This window comes from Mandrillus leucophaeus, unplaced genomic scaffold, assembly GCF_000951045.1.
Source record: "Mandrillus leucophaeus isolate KB7577 unplaced genomic scaffold, Mleu.le_1.0 Scaffold1491, whole genome shotgun sequence".
In the NCBI taxonomy this organism is placed as follows: domain Eukaryota; kingdom Metazoa; phylum Chordata; class Mammalia; order Primates; family Cercopithecidae; genus Mandrillus; species Mandrillus leucophaeus.
Genome location: NW_012101467.1, coordinates 153,046 through 177,656, shown reverse-complemented (window position 1 = coordinate 177,656; position 24,611 = coordinate 153,046). Strand labels below are relative to the sequence as shown.

Sequence of the window (24,611 nt, the reverse complement as noted above, 5' to 3'; positions counted from 1 at the left end):
GTGCCTGATACCCACTCTTGGGGCAGCAGGGAGGGAAGCCATCCCAGCCGCATCACTTTAACAACAAAGCAAGTTGTCCTAGGGCTATGCAGGGTCTAACAAGCTTCTTTTCCTTCTATAAAGAGCAACCATTAGTGAACTACTTCTCTATCTGACCTAAAACAGAAAATGTCCTGTGGTTTGGACTCATCTGCAGGAAGAAACTCAATATTTAGGCTCTTTTGTTTTGTTCTGTTTGATTTTAGAATGGGGGGAGGGATTCACAGGGCCTGTGGCATAGACTCCATAGACTGTGCGATGCTTCTCATCATCAGTTCTTCCATGTGATGCTAAAGCCACGGCCAGCCCGACCACATCAGATCGCGCTGAGGCAGCAGTGGCTTCCGACTTAAAATCACTCTTCTCCACAAAAGGAAACCACAGCTGCATTAATCAGGACACATGATTGTCTCCACAGCAAAGGGCCAGCACTCCCAGTCCAACCCCCCTAACACACACTTCTGTCATCTCTTCTGACCTGCCACTGCCTCCGGAGCTCTTTTCGAAGCAGGAGCCTATTCCTTACTCTGTGGTTCTGCTGCAGCACCGCCATGTCTGGCTTGGCATTTATGACCACTCTGAAAAAGCGGGAGCCTTTGAGCCATCTGTCCCTGGAGGATGTTGGGCCATCTTCACTGCAAGTTCACGTGGCATTCTGGTGCATCTGTGTCCAATCCAGGGAGGAGAGAATGCCCAGAAACCCCTTAGGGAAGACGAGCCATTTCCAAGCCAACACAGTTGTTTGTCCACTCACTTACTCATTCTCACAACACACTTGCATGGAATGCCCTTGATACAGAGCGTGGGAACCCTGGCTGAGCCGTTGACCTCACACTTTACCAGCCTGCCACGGGCCAGGAGGAAGGTACTGCCTCAGTGACTCAAGTTGGGGAGAAGAGTCCAAAGAGGAAACCCACAGGATCTGCAACGAACACAGCAGGAGAGGGCACCATGAAAGTAGACCGAGGGCATCTTAGCAATTCCCTGCTGCTTCTCAAGCCAGAGTTGGTTGAAGATTTTCTGACAAGGCTTGGGACTGACTTATTTTGGCTTATGCATGTTAACCTCAGATTAGTTTTCTGGGGTGTTTTGCCTTGTTTTACGCGGGACAGTGTTGTCTTCTGGCTCTGTGATTGAGGTCCCAGTCCCTTGCTGAGTGAGGCTCAGTGAGCAGACTCGTCCGTGTGGCATTATCATTTCGGACAAGACATTTGCTTTCAGCATCATTTGACATTGATGATTCCTGAGGATTTGGTGGTCATTTGTGAACAAAGCCAGGTATTTTCTAACGTAATGGTGTAACTAGAGGCATGAAAAAAAGATAAAAGATAGATTAGCTGAAGACCATGAGGATATTGTATGGGTGAAGGGGAAGGAAGTCATTGTCTCCTTGTTAGTCTGGTCTTTATGAGTCGTGGCCCTCAGTGATCAGTGAACTGATTTTTTTATTTATCCCAATTAGTGACCTGAGAATATATGACTTTACCTCAGCTAGCCACTGTTGACAACACAACAGAAATTAGGCTCCTTCGGGTACTTTTATTCTTAAAAATATTCACCCACAGAAATGTAAAGTTTTTGAAGGTAAGATAATGTTTGTGTCTATGTGCCTGGACTGCTTTCCCTCCTGAGGATCATGAAAATGTCCTTTTTTACTCCATCTGAAGTGTTTGCCTTCAAGTTGGAGGCTGGTTCACTGAGCAATTCCTCCATCTCCCTCAGCCAGTATATTGGGGTGTGGTGTTCTTTTGTACTCCTGAAACTTGACAAGCAAAGTCATTACTCCATTAACAACCTCAGGTGGAGGGCCAACTGCAGATGCCTGTGTGGCATGTGAGCATCTGAGTCCCCAGTGTCTGGTTTTTGGATATGAAAGGAAGTGTGTTCTATCACATTTTGGCTACCATTGTCGTTGTATTGGAAATCATAGAGTTACAAACTTTCTCAGTTATATTAGCTGTATCTTCCCTATTTCATAACTCAGTGATGGCACCACCCTAACACATGAGAGTCCAAAGTAGATTTCATCCTTAAAACATAAAGGAGAGAGAAAGAAACAGAGAGGGAGGGGAGAGAGAGAGAGAGAGCGAGTTGGGGAGAGAGAGAGAGAGCGAGCTCATACCCAACTAGCTGTGCAGCTCATATTTCTCTAAACAGCTGACCTGATTGCTGGGCTGAATTGTGTCCCCCAAAAGAAGATATAAAACTTCAATCCACAGTGTCTCAGAATGTGACCTTATTTGGAAATAGAATCATTGCAAGTGGAATTAGTTAAGATGAAGTCATGCTGAAGGAGGGGGACCGATAATCCAGTGTAAGTGATGCCCTCCTAAGCAGATGGCCAGGTGAAGAGACAGACGCGCAGGAATGCCACGTGATGATGAAGGCAGGAATTGGAGTCACGTGGTGGCAAGCTAAGAAAAGCCAGTGATGGCCAGCAAACCACCTGAAGTGAGACCAAGGCAAGGAAGGATTCCCTAAGGGTTTCAGAAGGACAAGGCCCTGAGAACATCCTACTGTCAGACTTCTAGCCCCCAGAACTCTGAGATGACACATTTCTGTTATTTTAAGTCACCTAGTTTATGCTACCTCATTATAGCGACTCTAGGAAATTAATTCAGAGATCAACACAACTGACTACTCTGCCAGAAAGATGTCCTGGGATTTTACTGTACCTCTTTCTGTCTCCCACCATGCTCCATGCCCCTCCTTCTTCCCACCTTTCCCACGGACACACAAAGAGTGAGGAGATCTAGGAACCGATCTACAGTGGAGAAATAAGTCACTGAAACCATGGGGACCCTAACAGCATCCATCCACAAGTGGCCCACACAAGAGAGAAGGCCTTCAGTAGGAGTTGGCAGTTCTCTTTTGCTAACGGAATGAAAGAAGTCTTGAGAAATCCAAGTGAAATCCAGAAAAGCCAGATGGAGTTCCTAGTAGTTGTCAGAGAACTTCAGAAGAGAAAGAGGCAGCTGTGTACTGGTACACCAGTCGGTTCTGTGGGCTGCGGGTGCCTCGTGATTCCTAAGATCCGTTTAGGTCTGCACTTTCCAGTCCACTCCCCAGTCCTGCAGGGAGAGGCTCTGCTGGTCTAGCTTCCTCCAAGCTCCCCTTCCACCCATCGCTATTCCTCAGGGAGACTCAAGATCTGGGAGATGGGTGGAGCAGGGTATTTCTGTCCCATAAACCAAGATTCAAATGCATTAACGTAAGGACTCCCCAGACAGGATTTCTTCCAATAGGTTGCTTGTGTGAATTTTCTGTCTGATTAACTGAAAACCCAGCCAGGTCTTGAATTGCCTAAGAGGGTCCTACCTACGTCTCTCTGTCCGTGAGAGGGGCCTGAGCTGGCTCTGTATGTTTGGGGCATCTGGTCCTTTAGTTAGAAATGCAAAGGGGACTTCATTCTGATTTGTTGCACTGATGAAGCTCTTATAAACCCTGGCCTGAGATTTACTCTTAGTTTAGGAATTATGGGGGTGGTGGGTGGAAGAAGGGGATGTCATAGATGCTTTCTCTGGCCCCTTGGAATTGTAAAGTAATGTGATGTTCACAAAGCAGCGTGCAAATTAAAAACTCAGCCTGCACTAGCTTCTTAGGATGTTAACTGTGTGGTGCCACTTTCACTATTCAATATAGCACGAGCACGGTCAATGTAGAGTAAAAAGAGTTTAAAATTCATGAAAGTCAGAGTCAGAATTGGTTTTAAACATCTGCACCCATCGGTCACTTCAGCTGTGCTGTTGGACACTGCAGTCATAGGCTCAGAAAGCAGCAACTTCATTTTATAAAATCAATGCCAGTGAAACAGGAAGGCGGCACTGCTCCCCAGCCTCATTCTCAGAAATGATGACCTCCTTCAGTTTCACGAGCTCCGATTCCTCCATCCACCGCAGGTTTGGTGGAGAGGAAAGAACTCCTAATGCAAGCACAACCTTATTGGAGAGTTCTCTGTGGCTCTAAGCCCCTAAGCCACGGGGACCAGGCAATTCTGTTTCTTCATTCCTGCAAGAGTCCACCTTTTCTTTGCACTTGAGTCTTTCATTCTATTAAGAATATTCTCCAGTCTGTGTGTCCTTATCTTTTTCTCTAGTTTCTTAGCCTCACCCCACTCCCCTTCCTTATCATTCTGTAATTAATGTTAAAAATCACAAGTACCATTTGGAAAGAGTTTCCTATGTGTCAGGCTCTGTGCCAGGTATATAGATATTTAATGTAGTGGCTAAAACAGCCTGCAGGGTAGGGGTTGGTACCCACCTTTGACTGATGGGGAAAGTGACGTTTGAATGGGGTTTATGCGAGGCCCCATAGCTCAGGATTCAAACCCAGGCTCTCTTGCTTTAAAGTCCACCTGGGCTTTTTAATACTACACCAAAGCCTCTTGTTATCTCACGTGTCCTTGAATCCCCCCCAGAGAAGCTGGAAAAATAAAAAAGCCAGGACAACACACAAACAGAAAGTGATGACCTGCTGTCTGTAGTTGATCAGATACCATCTATGCTGATTATGTGATGTGGTGTCCATGCATAATCCACTTTTATTTTTCAGATCTTAGTTACAGTCCTATATGGGAAATGTTCGCATGTCAGCATTTGAAGGATGTGTGGGTGCTCACTGCCTGGACTGTGATAGTGAGGACTGGGGGAGCCTACCCAGTGCAATGACATCTTGGCAGGGGTAAATGACTGATGTCATTTATTATCAATTTGAACCTGAGGTCACTCGGGCAGTGTACCCGGAATTTTCATCTCTGTTATGCCTTTGTGATACAAAATCATATGAAAGAGTGAATAAGATTGGATGACTGCTTGAAAGTTATATGAAACTGTGTAATTCAGAGGTGAGAGTAGCTTGCAGAAATTAAGTTCCCTGCTTCATGTTTATACCTCACGTGATTATTCATTTCAAGCGTACAGTCTCTTTCCGAGAGTAATAATGAAAACATTGAAGAAACCATAGATCCAATTACCCATATTGATCCCAGAAGTATAAAGAAAATGTTCATATTCTTATGTCTTCTTTTTATATTTGGTGTAGCTTGATATAAAGTAGGAAATCTGTATCATTTTACTGTGCCCTCAAAGTAGGGATTTTTGTTTTGTTTTAATGCAAGCTGGGTTTGGAAGGAGATTTGAAACGTGTGTTTGGCTGGTATATGATGTAGACAGGCACTAGAGAATCTGACATTTGTTGATATTCAAATTCTAAGTCCTGTGTGCATGTTGTTTCGTTGTGTTGTTATCTGTTTGTCTGTCTGTTTTTTAATAGACCAGGCATTTGGAAAGACCTGAAGACCATGGGCTCTGTGTCTCTCTCTATATTCTTCATCACACTGCTTGTTCTGGGTAGACAGGTAAGAAGTCTGTACATATATATATATACCTTCTCTAAAGTGCTGTATTAATAGTGCTGTGCTGTGCTTTGTAGTTAACCTTCTTGGAAACAAATGTCTAAGAATCAGAATCATGTTATCACTGAAGACAAACCTAGTTAGTACAAGGTGTGGATGCTTATAGACAAAAGGGGAAATAGCTTTCTTTTTTTCCACAAAAGGCGAATTTTATGAATGGGTGAAATTTTAATCAGTTAATTTCCTGTTAAATCTCAAAATAAATGTTGTAGGTTTTATAAGCCTACAAAAGTGTTCCTTCAATAACTGACACTATTTGAAAAAAATATATATATATCACCTTGACTGGGGCTTTCATTTGCGTTTCAGAATATGTGGCACGCTTCTTTGAACTGGGTCTGAATACCTTTGCTGCCATTTGCAGTCATTCCTAGAAATATGATCCCCTGTTAAAAGCTTTATTTTGCATTGTGAATGAAACTGTTCTTCCTTCTTTGGTCCCCCAACCCTTCTGGTCTCCTAGTAGAGGCTGTGGGTGCAGGATTTTTAAAGACAATTATTCTTCCTCTGCTTCCAACAAAGACAGTTGCCCAAAGACCACAAGACTCATCTGAAGCCAGGCACCTCTGCCTCGTCCAAAATCTGTTTTAAGTTCTGCAAAGGGTGGCATGAAACAAACAAACAGCAGTGATTTATGTATTTGGAAAGAACCCATGAAGAAGCAATGCCAATTAAATTAAATCTGTCTGGTGTCTAAGAGGTACACTATATACTTATGAGTTTGGTCTGGCTTCCAGTTGACTTCCAGTTCTCCCCACCAGAAAGCTGTTAGGAATTGCATAGTCAGTTGGACCGAGTCTGAATCTGGCTGTCAGGCCAGCAGTCTGGGACAACTGTCCTCCTCTAGCTTCCCAAGCAATGTGAGCTGCCTCCTCCCTAGGAGCCCATGATGCAGCCCTCATCCATCTCCCTAGCACCGAGCTGTCCTGTCCTGATGCAAAGCTGTTTGAGGTCCCTTCTTCCCACTCCACCACCTTGTGTTTTCTCTGTTCTGCATTCTTTGGCTTGCAGTTTTGACAACCTGTACCATGTGCAGTTCTTTTTCCCTGGTTTCTCCTGCGACCCATTTTTCTTTTCTCGTGACTGGCCATCTTTCTGCTCTCGCTCATATGGCAGACATGCTCTCCCTTGAGTACCCTATAATTTAAACGTGAGAGAATTGCACTTCCTTGCATAGGGGTATCACCTAGATGATCATTTCTCAGGAAACAATGCAGCCATCCCCTCTGTGGGGTGACCTGTTTCTCCGTTTCATGCTGGGGATGCTTTTTCCTGCTAGAATCATCACTCAGATTCCTTCACAGCAGCAAATTTTAAGAACCTAGTATCCAATTAAATTCTCCCAACTTTGTTACTGGTCACTGAGATGATCCACATTCAGTACCACTACACAATTATGGTTTCCAATGGCTGACAGTTGATCCCTTACCCTCTAATTAAACTAAATCATCGAAAGTGTTCCGTGTTATGATTGAGCGCTAATTTTACACAATTGGCTTGATACCAGTCTTATAGGGAGTCATTCCATTTTTGTCTTTAATGTAGCAAAAAGTAATATTTACATCTAGAGGCCTAGAAAAATTATTACTTCCTCTAAAGGATTTATCATTCTTCATAACCATTCTTTAACACCAGCTAGAAATCATCAGATCTATATAAGACACCGTGGGAAATACCAAGGTGAGCCAGCAGGCTGACCTGCAATCCAAAATCATTGACTGAATGATTTACTAAGGCCCCAGGTCTTCTGGGTAAGAACTTTGAAGTCTGTGACACAGTACTTTAGTACTCCCCCAAAAGGAGGGGAGGCATATCACAAAACACCCTATACTGGAAATAAGATTTTTCAAGTGCTATAAGTAAAGCATTTGTGGCCTCAGTTGTTATATTTCCTGATTGGTTTATTAAATGATAGTACATGCATTTTGCAACCTATTTTGATTGTTATTCATCCTGCTCCATGACCATCTTTTTTGAAATGATGGAGATATGTTTGGTTTCCGAGCAAATCAGTATACTAAATATTGCTTTAGGTATCTAAGTAGCCTCGATAAAAACATAACACGTCTCTTGTGCAACAGGTACAGTGCTACTTGCTGTACTAAAGTCTAGTTTATGATAGATGTGTTAGCCAACTCAGGGGTCTCTTTCCAAAAAGAAAGAAGCTTGGTGTCTCACCAGAGCTTAAACAGCAGCACATTGAGGTGGGATCCATGTATCCTATAAAACCAGGGGACAGTCTACATGACTTCAAAATGAAGCTGTTGTTTTGTAGGAGAGCTTAGAACCTAAGAATGTACAGGGTCACCAATTGTCCTGTACTCCAGCCCAGTGACTAGTTCTTCTGTCCATGTAGAAAGATGTGAAGCCCTCCAGTTCCTCAAGTTGTTTTCAGAACCAGAAAAAGCCCAGAACTGCCCTCGAGGCTGTGCTAGATGTGAGCCCCAGCAGGGAGGGTCATGGGGTCCCAGGCATGTCCTGGAGGATTCACCCGGGCTCTTCCTGCTGTCTCATTCATTGTTGATAAAGCCAATGAAAAGCAAATTCTGTGTCTCTTCATGGGATCTGGGCCCCTGAAAACCTGTAGAGTAGCCCCAGGCAGAATCCGAGAGGTGGGTGGCAATCCGAGGAACGGGAGGCTCTCAGAGCTGAGGAAGCCTGTGTGTCTCTCCCTGTTCCTCTCCTGCACACAGAATCCTCTGTCTCCTCTGCAGCACTGCCCTCCCCAAGTCACCCAGGCAGGGGCTTCATCCTGGCCTCTGCTAGACGCCCTGTGCATGGCACCGTGTCTCTGAGTCAAATCCCCGCCTCCTTTCTCTTGTAAGGACACCGGTCTTCAGGTTTAGGGCCGACCCTAGGTCCAGGATGAGATTATCTTGAGATCTTTAACTGAATCATATCCACAAAGACATTATTTCCAAATCAGGTCACATTTACAAATAACAAGGGTTAGGACTTGAAACTATCTTTTGGAGGATTATTACTCAGTGTATTCCATTTGATTGGGGATTTTTAAAGTATTTTTTGAGGGGGCCCTTCATACAAGTTGCTAATGTGCCAGCTACTTACACAGAAGGCAGAGGATTCGAAACAGATTGCATTGTTTGGGAAGGTGAAAGATGATTGATAGATGGATAGACAAATCGAAAGGTAGGTAGGTAGGTAGGTAGGTAGATAGATAGATAGATTGATTGATTTAGCAAAATGTCATTTCAGTTCAGTGCAGCTGATTCCAAAATACTGTGATTATTTTTTAGTAGGAGACTTACAAAATACTTATCTGTTATGCAATAACAATGGCTCCGAAAACCTGAGCAACATCCTAGCATGGCGTACGGAAACCTGTCATGCTCACTTGGGTTGGACTTGCTGCCTTCACCGCTCCCTTGGAGGAGGTTTCATCTCATGCTTCACTTTTGTCTAATTTTAAGTGCGCACCTGTGTCTTTTCCATGCCCCCACCACTGGTTGCATCTATCATTTTAGTTTGAAGCCAGACATACCACTGATTTATTTATTTTTTAAATCCATTCTTCAAGTAGGAAGACTTTTCTAGTCACTGTACAGCATAATTTCTATCAGTCCATGGTGTGGAAAATATGGCATGAATGTGAAACTTTAAACATAAACAAACTTTTATTTTGGGGGTTTTGTTTTTGTTTTTTGAGACAGAGTCTAGTTCTGTTTCCCAGACTGGAGTGCAGTGGCTCAATCTCAGCTCACTGCAATCTCCACCTCCTGGGTTCAAGTGATTCTCCTGTCTCAGCCTCCCAAGTAACTGGGATTACAGGCATGCACAACCAGGCCTGGCTAATTTTTGTATTTTTAGTAGAGACCGGATTTTGCCAGGCTGGTCTCAAGCTCCTGACCTCAAGTGACCCACCCACCTTGGCCTCCCAAAGTGCTGGGATTACAGGCATGAGCCACCATCCTGGCTAAATATAAACAAACTTTTAAAATATATTTTTTGCAGTTTTTGAAAATGCCTTACTACATGAGATAAACGTAAGCACCACACCAGAGGAGGAAGAGTTTTCCTAATGTATGACAGATAATTTGAATCAAACCTAACGAATGAATAATCATTTTTCTTTCAAATTTCAAAATGTGGATTTTAAACTTTTTAAATTCTCATTTGTTCATGAGAGGCCATCTGTGTGCGCGTGTGTGTGTGTTTTGTTTTACTTTGTACTTGTCATTGGTAGAATTAATCAACTCAACAAAGCAAACCAAAAACTTGCAGTTAGCTCTTCTTTGCATTTATTTGTCAATAGGTGACTATCTGTGTGAAATACACACTCTCCACTAAGCCTTTCTATTACAGGAGGATCCATTCAAGTCTATTTCATTATATTAAATTATTTACATCATAGGAGGCACAAAATGTTGCCAAGACCCAAAAGACCCTTGGTCAGTAATTGGGCCTCTCCATTCCTACAATGTTAATAATAACTACTTTTAAAATATGTTATATTTTAATACATTATAAAGCATGAACACAGGTTTTTACTAGCAGGCACTATCTTAATTAATATCAAAATGAACTTTTCTCTAAATGTAATGAATGGCATTCTGTCAGAACAACACAATCCCAAGTGGAAAAAAATCGATATTTTGCAATGAGTACATAGTTATACAATTTGTGTTAGGGAAAAACTAATTTACAAATGCTAAAGGCAAACTGCCATAAACGAACAATGCAGTTTTTATTCAAATCATCAAAAAATGCACTCTCTCTACTGAGGTATTCTTCATTTTTCATTTATTCATCATTTATATTCTACAATGCCTCTTTTCAAAAAATAATTTGAGCCATCTTTTAGTAGCATAACGTTGCAGGAAGCTTTAATGGCACTTTGAATTGAAGCCTCCATATAGCTGATTTCCCTGTTTCTGAGGCCAGTTCTTGTTTTTTGCAAATCCGTGTCCGAGGTTGACTGAAGGACATTTCAGGGACACAGAGGGCTTTGTAGGGAGGGTGGTAGTTCTGTTTGGGGGTTCTTTTTTCGGTTTCATTTTGTTCTTTTTGTTTTCTCTTTAAAACCTCCACTCTCTGGCAGGACAAGATGCCTATTGGTTCTTTACCTCTGTGTCCTCTTGTAACAGAATGAATATTACTGTAGGTTAGACTTCTTATGGAAGAACAAGTTCAAAAAAGAGCGGGAGGAGATAGAGACCATGGAGAACCTGAACCGTGTGCTGCTGGAGAACGTGCTTCCCGCGCACGTCGCTGAGCACTTCCTGGCCAGGAGCCTGAAGAATGAGGTCAGACCAGGCGGGGCTGGGGGCTGGGGAATGGGGCTGGGTGACGTGATGACCTGGGTGAGGGCTGAAAGCTTCTTCAGTGACATAAAGGCTGCAGCGCTTCGCACATCCGAGCGTTCAAAATGGTCAAGATTGGCTTGAATTGTTCAGTTTTTCAAGAAGATATTGATTGGTGGTAGAGACGTCAGTTGAGAATAGTGGGTTAGAATGACCTCTAAAAGTCTGAGTTTGGAGGTGGATTCATTATTCGAGAAGATTTTTTTCCCCAATCATGTAAAGTTCTGAATGTCCATTATGAGGCACTAGGGACCCAAATATGCCTCCAAAGTAGCTACTGCTCTCTCCCCAGTGTGGGAGGAGGCCTGCCTTACCAGCACGCAATGGAGGCTCAAACCAAGAGGCAACGTTAAACCATACCTCCCACATGCCCACTGTTTCCCCGCACTCAGCTTCCCTGAGAGGCTTCCAAGGCTCTTAGAATTTCAAAGATATCAGATACACAGTGAGTGTGACAGCGTTTAGCAGTTACCTACACAAGAGCAGACCAAAGACTTGAGTCCATCCATTCGAATGGATGGAAATAGGAATTTCATGGAGGGTTTATCCGAATGGATTAGCTAGAGTTGAAAAGACTACAGTGTCAGTTAAATGTTGAAATGGCTTTTGAAGAGAGATGTTGTGAGATGTCTTTAATATTGCTGAAGTGCAAGAGAAAGCAGATGTGTCTACATTTGGACTTAACGTAAGAAACATGTATCTGAACGTCTTCAATACGCAAAGCCCTGTGCTTGGTTCTGTGGCGTTTCCCAGATGTCTGAGATGTGTAAACCAAGAAGTGTCTGAGACGGGTCTCAATCAAGTTAGAGGTTTATTTTCCAAGGATGAGGATGGTACCCAGGAAAAAGAAACACAAGTTACACAAGGATTCGTGGCCTGTGCTTTTCCCAAAGAGAGTTTTGAGGACTTCAATACTGAAAGGAGAAAGAGTGCACAGTAGGGGAAGGAGGAAAAGGAATAAAAAGAGAAGTGGGGTAGACGGGAGGTGGTTGCATTCTTGTGAGACTTGATTAGTGCTCCTTGAAACCGCATTTTACATGTGAAAAGAGAGGAGTCAGGAAAAGCCCATTATGCCTTCCTCTGCTTGGGCCGAGGGATGATTTCTGGTCTGGTCTTTGTCCAGTACCTGTGAAGATCCACTATTAATTTGCATTGCCAGGATAAGAGTCAACAGAACTCTGATTTCTGGTTAGTGTTTTGGGGGGAGTGTCTATTCTGAAAGATTTCAGGGCCCACAAGGAATTTTTTCCTGAGCAGTTGTGAGGGAGGCCACCTAGGGTGCTCCGTGGCCCTTCTACGTTGCCGCCATCCACGTGGGAACAAAAAGCAGGCAGTTTCTTGCATGGCTCAGTTCCCAAGCTTAATTTTTAGTGAGTTTGGGGTTCTGAGATTTTTTTTTCAGAGGTGTAACCCCTGTTCTTAGGACATTTTCACTGAGGCTTGGGGGTGTGTATGTGAAAGGCGGGGGTCACCCGTAGATGGATGCACTCCTTAACGGATAAGCTCAACCCGGATGATACGAGAACACAAAGGAACCTGCAGTGAGGAGCCTTGGAACAGTATTTTTCTGTAGCAGATTTGAAGTTGGCGTTAAGAATAAGGCGCCAGGTGGCAAATGAGCTGCTAGACATCACCACTCTCATCTTCCTGGAAACGTTCAGGGCACAGTGGGCCTTCCAGGGCTACACAGCAAGTCTCATGGCCTGCGGGCTTTCCTGTTTCTTCTCCTGGTGTTGACTACATTTGGTGGGTTCTTCAGCACCCGATTTTCCTATTGATCACAGGTAATAAAATCACAGTGTCCATTAAGGGGCCCTCTGTTTCCATGAACAGGAGTCTCCATCCCATTTTTAAATTCAACAAGGTCCCCATGTTTCCCCTGCCCTGTAGCCAGGCTGGTGGTGGCCCAGGACACAGAGATGAGTGGGATTAGAGGTGGCCTCATCCTCCCTGGGTGCCTCCTGGGAATAGGATCCTGTTATCTCCAAGGACACTGGGGTGTAAATATGGTAATCCAGAAAGGCTGCCACCATGAGGAAGTGGCTTCTGAATCTGGAAAGAAAGTGCTAGACACTAGCTGAGAGAAGGGGGCCAGGGGGAGAGAGGAACGGGGAGAGAACATTTCAGACTCCAAGGGGCTACTTTTCCATTGGCACCAGGAAAGTGCCTAATTCAAGACCTGAGAAGAGCCCACTGCTGCAGGCAGGAAGAGAGCAAAGGGAGATGAACGAGGGAGCTGAGGCCAGGTGTGGTGGCTCACGCCTGTAATCCCATACTTTGGGAGGCCAAGGCGGGTGGATCACCTGAGGTCAGGAGTTCAAGACCAGCCTGGCCAACATGGAGAAACCCCGTCTCTACTAAAAATAAAAATTAAATAAATAAATAAATAAATAATTTTTAAAAATTAGCTGGCCGTGGTGGCGGGTGCCTGTAATCCCAGCTACTGTGGAGGCTGAGGCAGGAGAATTGCTTGAACTTGGAGGCAGAGGTTGCAGCAAGCCGAGTTCACACCATTGCACTCCAGCCTCAGCAACAAGAGTGAAACTCTGTCTCAAAATAAGTAAATAAATATAAAAATTTTAAAAAGAATTTGGGAGCTGATAGGAGGGTCCCTTCCTGGACATGGGCTCAGAGGAAAGCTCTGGAGCTCGAGAAGCTCTGAGGTCAGTGGGGAGCACAGGAGGTACCCTGGCCCCAGGGTTCAGCCTCACAGCCCTGCAGAGCCCTCTCTCGTGGTCCTGACAGCCTTCCTGGGCCAGACCTCCAGAAGTAGCAGGTTCTCTCTGCTCTTTCCTGTTTGCTTGGCTTATTCTAAGCAAGCATCAGAATACGGTTACCCGCCTTGGAAATAATAAGGAAAGGCAAGATGGGGAAGGAGAATAAAACCTAGGGCTACACAGTGCGGCCTCAAATCTTACTTCCAACACTGTCTGTTCCTGTGAACGTGAGCTAGTTACTTCCCTGTCCGAACCTCGCCGTCCTCATCCATAAAAGAGGAAGCATGGTGCCTTGCCTTCTAGTTGCAGAAGGGAGGCTGAGGGACATCTGCATGGTGCCTTCGCACTGCAGTCCCCCAGGTGAGGCGGGCATTTCACAGAGGCGTGCACGGGGCCCACATCCACACAGGTGGGATGCATGTGAGAGGGAAGACAGCAGCAAAGTGCGGGTGTCGGCAGCTCACAGTGACTCCTCCACTTCCCCTGTGGCCCTGCTGTGTACCAGGGACCTTCATGCCACTGCACAGCCCTCTGGTGCTCCTGAGGGTGACGTGACATTTTCCTCCAAGTCTCCTACGGAGTGCTGCTGTTGGGTTACAGACACACAGCATCAGCTAGGCGCGGTGGCTCATGCCTGTAATCTCAGCACTTTGGGAGGCCAAGGTGGGCAGATCATGAGGTCAGGAGTTCGAGACTAGCCAGCATAGTGAAACCCCATATCTAGTAAAAATACAAAAACAAATTAGCCGGGTATGGTGGTATGTGCCTGTAATCTCAGCTAGTAGGGAGGCTGAGGCAGGAGAATCACGTGAACCCAGGAGGCAGACATTGCAGTGAGCTAAGATCGTGCCTTTGCACTCCAGCCCGGGCAACAGTACGAGACTCCATCTGAACAGCAACAACAACAAAAAAGACACACAGTGTCTCCTGTAGCATTCACCACCCTGCGAGCTCCATGGCGTAAGGCTGAGTAGTGGGGCAGGCAGCACGGCCTAATAGGGGCCCGGAGTGGGGACTCAGCACCTGGGGTGAGCCCTGGTTTTGGCACTGCCTTACTGCAAGGGCAGCTTGGAAAGTTTTCAGGAACAAAGCAGGAATGGGAACATTTAGATGAAGCCAGCTCTGGGCTTTGTTTCTGTATTTGTCAAATAAAGGAGGTGAACTCCTTGGGGGTATCATCACAGCCACTGTAGCCCTGTGTGTACACAGGGACCTGTCTTTAAGCGTTGAAATAAATGCCCCTGCACATGATCAGTGCCTGTTCACCAAGCTCCCAGTTGCAGCTCCTGAAGATAGTTCCTTCCTTCATTCAGGAAACACAGGGTCCTCAAATCTACACCTGACTGAGGGCAGCATACAGCCCTGTGGGAAAATGAAAGAGCTCGGTCTCAGAGCTCTTCAGACTCGGACCAGCACGGATGGCTCCGCGTTCCATAGCAGGCACGCCAAGGGTGTTTGGATTATGCTCAAGGCCAGTGATTCCTGCGTGGCAGGCTTGCACTTTCGCTGCTGACCTGACATGGTTCTCTGGAAGGGAGAAAAGTGGACACTGAACCTTAAATCAGGGCATCATCATTCCCACTATGGTGCTGGGAAATGAAATGATCATGTCATTCTGCTCAGCTGGCGGGCTGCAGGGTTCTCTGTATTTAATCACACAATGCAGATCTTCCTTTGGCTATAACATTTCAAATTTTACTGCCAATTTCTGTCTAATAGGGTTAGCAGTGGGGGTGATGGCTACTCGAGCAGCCACTGTAAGACGTGGGGACTAAACTATGAAAAGGAGCCCCCAAACCCCACCACAATCAGAGCAGCCCCACGCCGTCTCCTCAAGGACCCTGTACTCCTCCGGGGGAGGTTTGCCAGCCAGTTGCCGAAACAGTGAGTGTGGGGAGATTCTGGAGGCTCCAGTCCCCATGGGAACAGCACTGCATGCCAAACAGAGCCCACACAAAGGGCCTGAGCTAGAAAGAGAGGCACCAACCCCTGCCAAGGGTTCTCAGAGTTCCCACAGTGAGTCTCAGGAAGGGAGAGTTTTGTTTATGTTTTGTTTGTTTCTGAAAACACATAGTGAGGGTGTTATAAGGAGAGCCACCTGTGTGCATAAAGCATAGCAAAGTCGTGCCCCTCCCTTCTGTGGAATGTCTCTTGTGGCCGTTGGACCCTGCTGCCCTAAAGTAGCCTCCTCACTGGACAGAAGAATCTATCTCCTTGACCTAATGATGTAATATTAACCTTGCAATCCCAGGCCAGGTGGGGCTAACATTGCGTGGCCTTGCACAGATGAATGATAACGGTGCCCATGCTGTTTAAGAGTGTAGCTGTCACCAAGGTTTCTGTCCCCTCTACGGTGTCAGGACCAAACAGTGACATCCTGCCTGAGCTCTTTCCCTCGCTAAGGTTTCCCCGAGCAGAAGCCCTACCCCTTACTGAACCTGCGTGGCAGAGGTGGCTGATGCTGGGACCAAGGAAGTCACCGCAGACAAGAACAGTGCTTCTCAGAGTGAAGGACCACCTGCAGCGCCTGCTAAACAGGCTATTCCTGATCCCCTCACAAGCCTTCCTTGACCTCCTAGGCCCTGCAAGGTGACTGAGAGCAAAGCATCTGGTCCAGCCCTGGCACCTCTTGGCTGTGGGGCCTCAGAATCCTCTCAGAGACCACTACCAATTTTTGAAGCAATAATTTAGATGAAGCTCTTAGAACTGTGCACGGCATGTAGTAAATACTGTCAGCTATCTTTTAAGCAAATATCCCAGATTCATGCAAAACTTGAGAATCACTGCCCCTGGGAATTGATTAAAAGCTTTCAGCAAGGGCTCTTGCCCAACGTTTTTAGAGCCTGAATAAAGTGGAAAACAAAACCCAATGTAATCACTTCACTCCTGTTCCTGGCATTGCATAAAAAGCACTGTGGGCAGTGTCTGTCTTCTCAGCCCCCTCTCAGCAGGATGGGCCAAGCCCTGATGCTGAGTGCTCAGTGCCTCTGAATGCAGTGGCTCCAGGGGAGGCTTCTGGGGCGTCGGGTGGATGGGGGCAGGCCCTCAGCCCCTTTGTGGAGGTTACCCCGGCATCCACCACACTAATCCATTTCCACTAAACTCTCGATGATACTGCTCTGTGAGTCTTCTGGAAATAATACAGGAAAACAAGACTTTGGCAAAAGTAAATTATAGCTGTACTTCACCAATATTGCCGGTTCAGTTCCAGACCTCTGCAATCACGTGAATATCACTATCAAGCGAGTCACAAATTTTTGCTTTCCCAGCACATATGAAGGTTATGTTTACACTATACTGTATGTATTAAGTATTCAATAGCATTATGTGTAAAAAAAAAAGTGCATACCTTAACTTTAAAATACTTTGTTGCAAAAAATGCTGACATGGACACACAAAAGGAGCACATGCTATTAGAAAAATGGTGCCAGTAGACTTGGTCGAGGGAGCATTCAGTTTGTGAAAGACACAATATCTGTGCACTGCAATAAAGCAAGACACAATACAACAAGGTCTACCTATAAGCCAAAAAAAAGAAGAGGACTTGAAGTCCTGTTTATTTCCCTGTGTGGGATCAGCTTACGCCTGCATCCTTTCTGACTTAACTAGTGAAACACTTCATGCATAAACAGGATGGAGGCTGCTTCCCAGCAGAATCACTGCCCTGAGGATGAACGGCCTCCTGGGACCAAAACCCACAGGCCAGGGCTCTGGGAGAGACCAGGCAGGCAGTTCCATTCCTCTCTGTGGCACAACCTGTGGTTGCTCATGACTTTTTGAGTCCGGGGCAGTGGGTCTTTCGATAGCCTCCACTCCATGGCTTCTGGAACAATCCTTGGAAAATGGCACAGCTGATGCCAAGACCTGCATTAACAGAGATCGTGTCATTTTTACTCTCCTACCCACTGCATCAGTGAACAAAGGAAATTAATTTCCCTTCAGAAATAGGGAGTCAAGAATGATGTAATTGCCGTAACAATCAATTCTGAAAAGGTTTTATTTCAGTGAAGAAGTGCTCATAGGCCTGTGCTCGGGCACACGGGCACAGACCTGGCTGCTTGTGTCTGCGCTGGCTTTGCAGTGCCTCTTTCTTCTCCTGGGCACTTGTGTTACTTAGAACTTCCCGAAGCTTCTCCATCAGCTGTTAACTCTCATGGCCAGATTCAGCCCACACAACCCTCAGGCTCATCAGGAGAGTTCTGTGCACCCAGATGGGAGCCTTCTCCGTTTTGGAAGCCTGTTCTCCCCACCTCTGTGTGTGGCAGGAACGTTTCTGAAAAGCCCCTTCAATGGGCATCAAAGCCAGCTCTCATCACTTGGGGGAGAAGACTGCATTTTGTCACCAAATTGACCCTGAGTCAAGTCTCCGGGTGGTAGAGGATTGTGAGCCAGACAGCTTCATTCAGAGAGAGCCAATGCCTGATCAAAACAAGCCACACGAGCCACGGGTGCCACCACAAAAATTTGGGAAATGCCCCTCGAGTGCAAACAGCACCTCCCTTTCTGCTGTTGAAAGCCCTCCCGGTGACGACCGGGCAGATTCTTCAACAGCACTAAGCTTAAGGCTCTATGCCCAAGTGTCCTCTGCAGGAGGGTCAGGCTAGCATGCCCCTGGGTTGCAATGGACACTTCTGTACTTTCCAGTCATTTGACTCCCCTGAGTAAATTAGGCATTAACTGACAGCTGGGGACACCAGGTGCTTAACGGTTCCCCTATAGGTCAACTCGGAAAACGTGGACGATCCAAAGCCTCTGTGCAGCCCGAGTCAGTGAGACAAAGTACCAGTCTGGTCTGGAAGGTGGGAGACCTGAGTGCCAGTGGCAGCTTTGAATGTTTTCTAGAACACTCCATCCCCCGTGCCCACCTCAATGAACAGCCCCAGACGCCTCCACACCTGGGCCCACAGCACCAATTACGCTTTATTATGTTTCCTTGATTTTCTCTGTCTCTCCACCTAGACTTTAAGCTCCCTAAGGGCAGGGCTTGTGTTGTTTTTCTCTGTGTCCCTAACACCTGATGTGAAGCCTGGCACACAGCAGGCCCTTTGATAGGGCACGTGTGTGTGTAACATGTGTGTGTAAATTCAAAGAGAATTTCGGCCTGTGACACGAAGAGACACTCGCTCTCTTATTCCAAAGGAGGCGTCAAGCAGGGTGCAGAGCTTACAGAAGCCTTCCTTGACCTGCAGGGAGCTTATGAATTGGCCAGAAGACTAAAGATTGAAAGAGGGTTTGGACAGAATGTAGTGGGGATGAGGCCGTCCTAAAGGGGAAGGTGGGGATCCCCCCTCACCTGCAGCCTTGTGAACAGGCCAGCACTGCTCAGCCTGGACACACCCCATGACTTCAGTCTCTGAGTGGTCCTGGGAAGCATCTCCATCTGGGGTACACAGATGGCAGGCAGGTTCTGACACTTGGAAATGCTCAGCACAGGTGCTGATGGGGCATCTGGGCACACAGGGTAGGGGAGCTGTGACTTGGTACATGGCTGGACTGTCAGTTGTTTTCACAGCAAAGCTGAGTGTTGCTAAAGGACCAAACAAGAAAAAGAGAATTGGTGTAGGGTTGTTTTAGATCCAATGTTACAGAGCTGCCTGGGGGGGCAGGAGGGAGGGAGAAGGGACCTTGGCAGAGAAACTTGAAGAAATAGCCCGAAAGCCCAGACCTGAGAGGGTAGCGAGAAGCAGGAGTGATGTGCATGGCCTCCATCATGGAAGACTCAGGGTCGGGGGATGTCCAGGGATGGGCGAAATGACAGGGAGTCTTCCAAAAACCCATGAAAACATCCACAGGAGGAAAGCCAGGTTTGAGTATTCAGGGAGTGGGATGGAGCTAATAGGAAGCTGTCCTGCCTCATAGCCTCTTCTGTCTTCCCCTGTTCTCCATTCTGGATGGTTTGGAAAACCCATCTAGCAAGTTAGGAAGAGTGGAGGTAGAAGGAGTGGTGGAGAGAGAGTAGAAGCCAACTGATCCCCCTTCTTCACCCACAAAAGGCCCACACTAGGGAAGGGCACAAGCCACAGGTACAACGAGGGCAAGAGTTTTGACTGTTTCTTGGACTGGGGCCTCTAATGATCGATGAGAGGACCTTGCATTGCACACAGTGACATGGAGGGCCAGGGGGTAGTCCCAGGTGTTTGTTCAAGACAGGGGAAGATCTAGCCACACTCCAAAACTGAAAGGGGTAGTGGCCACAGAAATGCAGTTGCTTTGTGATTATTTTTTCATTCCTTGAGCTTGTTCAACAGAATGGTTACATGTGAATGAATGTTGAGGAGACATCTAAACTCACTTTCAATTCTAAAGCTCAGTAATACTTTTGGGTAGCTACATGCTGACATGGGTCACCCATTCTAGACCTTGAATTCCAAATTATCTTGAAAGGCTGCTCACCTGCCCTACTCCAACCCCCAGGTCCTCTGGAAGTATAAGACAAGCTCAAGTCATCTACCAGTCAGCATGCAATCCTCTTTGGCCCCATGCCCAGTGCAACCACAGGAGGGAATCTCTCATGAGTTCAGGGCATGGTTCTTGGCCCTGCAAGTTTCTCAGGCTCCAGAGAATTTGAGAAGTCTAGAAGTTTGCCTGGTTTCCCAGTAGTTATAGTCTTATGGAAGCCCTGAATCTGAGGACCAGGTGTGACCAGTGACCTGAGCTCACCCTGGGAATTCCCTCAGAGCTTCCAAGTGACCACTCTGCCAAAGAAGGTGGGTGATCCGTTTGTAGTCCAAGCTCCCCAGCAGCATTCACGGCCTGCAGAGAATGCAGGGATTGGTCCTGGCCCTCCCCCTCAGCCAGCTGGGAGCCTTGGTGGCAGCCCCAGCTCCCCTGAGCTCCATTTCCTCATGTAGTCTGTCATTCTTAATCGAGGCTACACAGCAGAATAACCCAGGGAACTTTCCAAAACAATGCCTGTGCTTGGAGCCCAGCCTAGGGGATGAGGGTCCGTTGGTCAGTGGGGAGGCGCAGGCACCTGCCCTCTTGGAAATCCCATTAGAGATTCTCCCATACATCCCCACTTCAGTGCTGTGTAATGAAATGACATGTCAGATCCAAACTGCCCATCAGTTCAGTCTTGCATATCATTATCTCCAACTCCCAGACACCCTTAAAGACTCCAGAGGAAAAGACAAAGGTAAAGTAACAGGACCCGCAAGTGTCGGAGGCCCCGTGCTACCCTCAAACCAAGCAGTGAAGCCCATGATCATCCCGGAGACTTGATAAAGTATAAAGTGTAGCATTTACAAGGGTGGATTCTACTGTCAGACTTGATAACTCCAGCCTTGGGCAAGTAACGTAACCACTGTGTGCCTCAGTTTCTTTATTTGTAGATGGAAAACTCTGGTACCAGCCTAGAGTTGTAGGGTACTACATAGGGTTGTAATTGTGGTGAGTTCATGCACATAAAGTGTTCAGAGAAGTACCCGTCCTACCATGTGGTGAGTGTTCAGTAAGTGCTGGCTATTATCATGCTTATTCTTGTCATCATTATCATTCCCCAAAGAGCACTCTGGTCAGTGTCAGCAGGGAGTGGGGAAATGCAGGATATAGAAAATATGTCCTCAGCCAGCTGTGGTGGCTCACGCCTGTAATCCCAGCACTTTGGGAGGCCGAGGTGGGTGGATCACAAGGTCAGGAGTTTGAGACCAGCCTGGCCAACATGGTAAAACCCTATCTCTACTAAAATAAAAAAATTAGCTGGGCATGGTGGTGCGCACCTGTAATACCAGCTACTCAGTAGGCTGAGGGAGGAAAATTTCTTGAACTTGGGAGGTGGAGGTTGCAGTGAGCCAAGATCACGCCATCCCACTCCAGCATGGGCAATAGAGTGAGACTTTGTCTCAAAAAGAAAGGAGAGGAGAGGAGAGGAAAGGAAGAAAGGAGGGAGAAAGGGAAGGAAATATGTCCTCCCCTTGCTAGATGCACCCATTTCCTCAAGCACAGGGATGTCAGTGGAGTTTATAGCACTTTTATGAAACTGACATTTTAAACTCATGTATCCCTGTTCTCTGACTCTGTGACTGCAGTCAGCATTGCCAGCACCGTGCCTTGGCTGTCATAGGCTGCCTACCAAGGATATGAGTGTTCACAAAGGCAACTTTGCAGAGAGAGAGAAAATACAATTCTGCACAAGAAACCAGCACAATCATATTGAGCACAAAATAGAAAAGAAAACCTTGATTTCATTGTTCACGTACTTTGTACAGATTTTGAGGCAGTAGTAGGGATTATAGAGTGGCTGGTCCTGAGAACCATGAGTCCATCTTTTTCTCAAAACTGTTGTGGCCTTCAGTTGGGTTGCCCTGGCTCTGATGGGTTTGTGACGGGACCTCACTGGGAAGAGCAGTTCCTCTGAGGGGCCACCAAACCTTGGAGTTATGATACTATTTAAGTGCTTGCTTTCTGCAAAGAAGTTCATCTGGGTGCTCCAAAGAGCAGGTCTTACTGATAATGTTCATGTAGAATGGATTCCCTCGCCCTGCCAGACACACAGGAAGTACCAACCACTAGCATTTTTCCCTCCCCTCAGAGGTCGGCCATCTTGTCTAACAGAACTCTCCTCACCTTTCCTGGAGAAGAAAGCATTTCCCATGCTGCACTGCATCCAGAGTGGCCCTGGCCGGTCTGCCTGTGTCAGGGCCATCTCAGGGGTCTGAGGAGCCCTTGCCAGTGGAAGGGCACATCCTCCACACCTAGGACTAGCCCCCAAGACCACCTGACAACTCTTCCTTTCTGGAACCTTCATTGAATTTGAAGGTGTCACTGTGTTGGGAAAATCATGGAAACACCTTGAAATTGTGTTTACAAGACATTGCAATTTAACTCATGTCTATGGATAAAGAACTATGAGCCTCTTCCTATTTAAAAACAAAAGAATATCCTGAATAAATATAGTCAGTGTCTAATATAATATGAATAAGTAGACTGAGGAGCTCTATTGGTTCTTTCTGGTGTAATAAGAAGTAACTCAATGAATTCCATATGCTCCTTGCAGGAGACACTGAAGAGGAAAATTCAAGACTCCCATCCAAATACTATAGCCATAACAAGTTACTTCAGGACAATCTGAGAGTTTGGGAAATTATTTTGTTTCCATTCAGTTGTTTAAAGGACATTTTTTACTAAGCCAGAACTCCGTGGTCTCTTGTCATTGTCTCAGGTCAATAGGACAGAGAGGTTTAACTGGCAAGGCACCTCTTCTTAACTGCTAGTGGCCTGAATCCAGCTCATTAGAAGCTTTCCCCTGCGAGCAGCGGCAGCCTGTGGATTGGGCCATGGCTGGGGTGGGGCAGGTGGAGTGGGCATTTGGGCGTTGTCTGTGTGAATCCTGGCAGAAACAAGCCACTTGCCTGTGGAGGGTTTAAAGGTCAGTCTCCTAGTGATCAGCTCTTGCTTTTCTCCCAAGCAGGATCTATACCACCAGTCCTATGACTGTGTCTGCGTCATGTTTGCCTCCATTCCGGATTTCAAAGAATTTTATACAGAATCCGACGTGAACAAGGAGGGCTTGGAATGCCTTCGGCTCCTGAACGAGATCATCGCTGACTTTGATGATGTAGGTACTGAGAGTTGCTCTTGAAGGGCAGGAGTACCCCCAGTCTCACACCTGCGCACTTGAAGTTACTTCGGGATAGCGGCCTATCCCAAAAAACTTTTCCCTTGGCATAATTTCTGGCAGGTGGCATTAAAGGCTTTTGCTTTATTTAGGTCTCTGACTAACCTGAGGTAGACAAATATGTTGTATTTTTGAAGTTGGTATGACTGCTAGGAACAGCTACCAAAATCTGTTAAATCAAATGTGTATCCAGTGTGCTAGTGGATTCTCTGCTAAGGCTTGAATTCCAGGTAAAATACTTGCCCATCCCTTTCCACATAAAAAGATAATGAGTTATAATAGATTATTGCTATGTCTGTTCCTACTTCAATGCCTTTGTCAGATATCAACTTGCACTCCTCATGGATGACATTTTATTGTTGAAAATACAATCTGTATGGGGGGATAATACAACATACTTTAGAAGGGACAGAGTGTCTGTTTTAGAATTCGAAATAGGTGTCATTTTTCAACTTTCTACATAGAGAATAATGTGTTCTATTTCCCAGTAAGAACAAACGCCCCTCTGGTTTAAGGATATTGCAGCCACACTATTCTTATCACTATCTTGCAAAATAGAAGAAAATTGACATCTGTCCAGGAGCATATGTTAATGATGATTCATGGAATTCTGAAATACAGTGATGAGATTACATAACACGGTGGTTTCAGGCAAACCTCCTAAATGTCTTGTGGGCCCTGTGCATTTTCTCTCACCACCATCATCACTGTGAGGTCGATGCTAGAGATTCATGGTGACGTCATGGCCGCCAGCAATTACCACTGTGGTCCTGGGTGCGTCATGACAAACAGCGGCTGGGGGTCTCAGCTGCTCCTCAGTGAAGTAAACATTCCCCAGTACTAACGGGTGAATGACAGTGGATATGTGGATAGGTGATACAGGGATTTGCTCATCTGTCTTAAATTATTTGATATGTAATCCTGGAGGAATCTCCCTGAAATCCAGAGTTCCAAGGAAGGGGCAAGAAAACGCTCTTGGTCTCCGGTCAGCGCCATTTGAACCCTGCCCTCCTGAGCAGGTACAGACCTTCCAGGGCGTCCTTCATGCGCAAGTCCATTCCTCTTCCTTCCTACAGCTTCCATTCTTATCCCTAGCTTTCCTCCATCCCAGCTGAAAGCCTAAATCAGCAGATTAAGGAAGAGTCAAGTGGGACGCTGATAACTAATTCCAAGACAAGAAATAGTAGAGCTCAGGCCAGCTGTGATGGCTGGTACCTGTCATCCCAGCACTTTAGGAGGCCAAGGTGGGAGGATCGCTTGAGCCCAGGAGTTTGAGATCAGCCTGGGCTGCATAGGGAGACCCTGTCTCTGCAAAAAAAAGAAAAATTTAATTAGCTGCACATGGTAATGTATGCCTGTGATCTCGGCTACTCGGGAGTCTGAAGCAGGAGGTTCACTTGAGCCTGGAAGATGGAGGCTGCACTGAGCTATGATCACACCACTGCACTCCAACTGGGGTGACAGAGCAAGACTCTGTTTCAAATATATATATATTATATATATAT

At 46.2% G+C, this 24,611-nt stretch overlaps 1 protein-coding gene across 1 annotated transcript in view; it reads left to right on the top strand.

The window, feature by feature from the left end:
* The window catches only part of ADCY2 (adenylate cyclase 2 (brain)), a 215,173-nt gene that overhangs the window by 167,819 nt on the left and 22,743 nt on the right, over positions 1–24,611 (top strand). Inside the window, exons 17-19 of the mRNA XM_011974827.1 lie at positions 5,311–5,395; positions 10,558–10,716; positions 22,900–23,046. Coding sequence (XP_011830217.1) covers positions 5,311–5,395; positions 10,558–10,716; positions 22,900–23,046 — 391 coding nt within the window. The remainder of the gene's footprint in view (positions 1–5,310; positions 5,396–10,557; positions 10,717–22,899; positions 23,047–24,611) is intronic.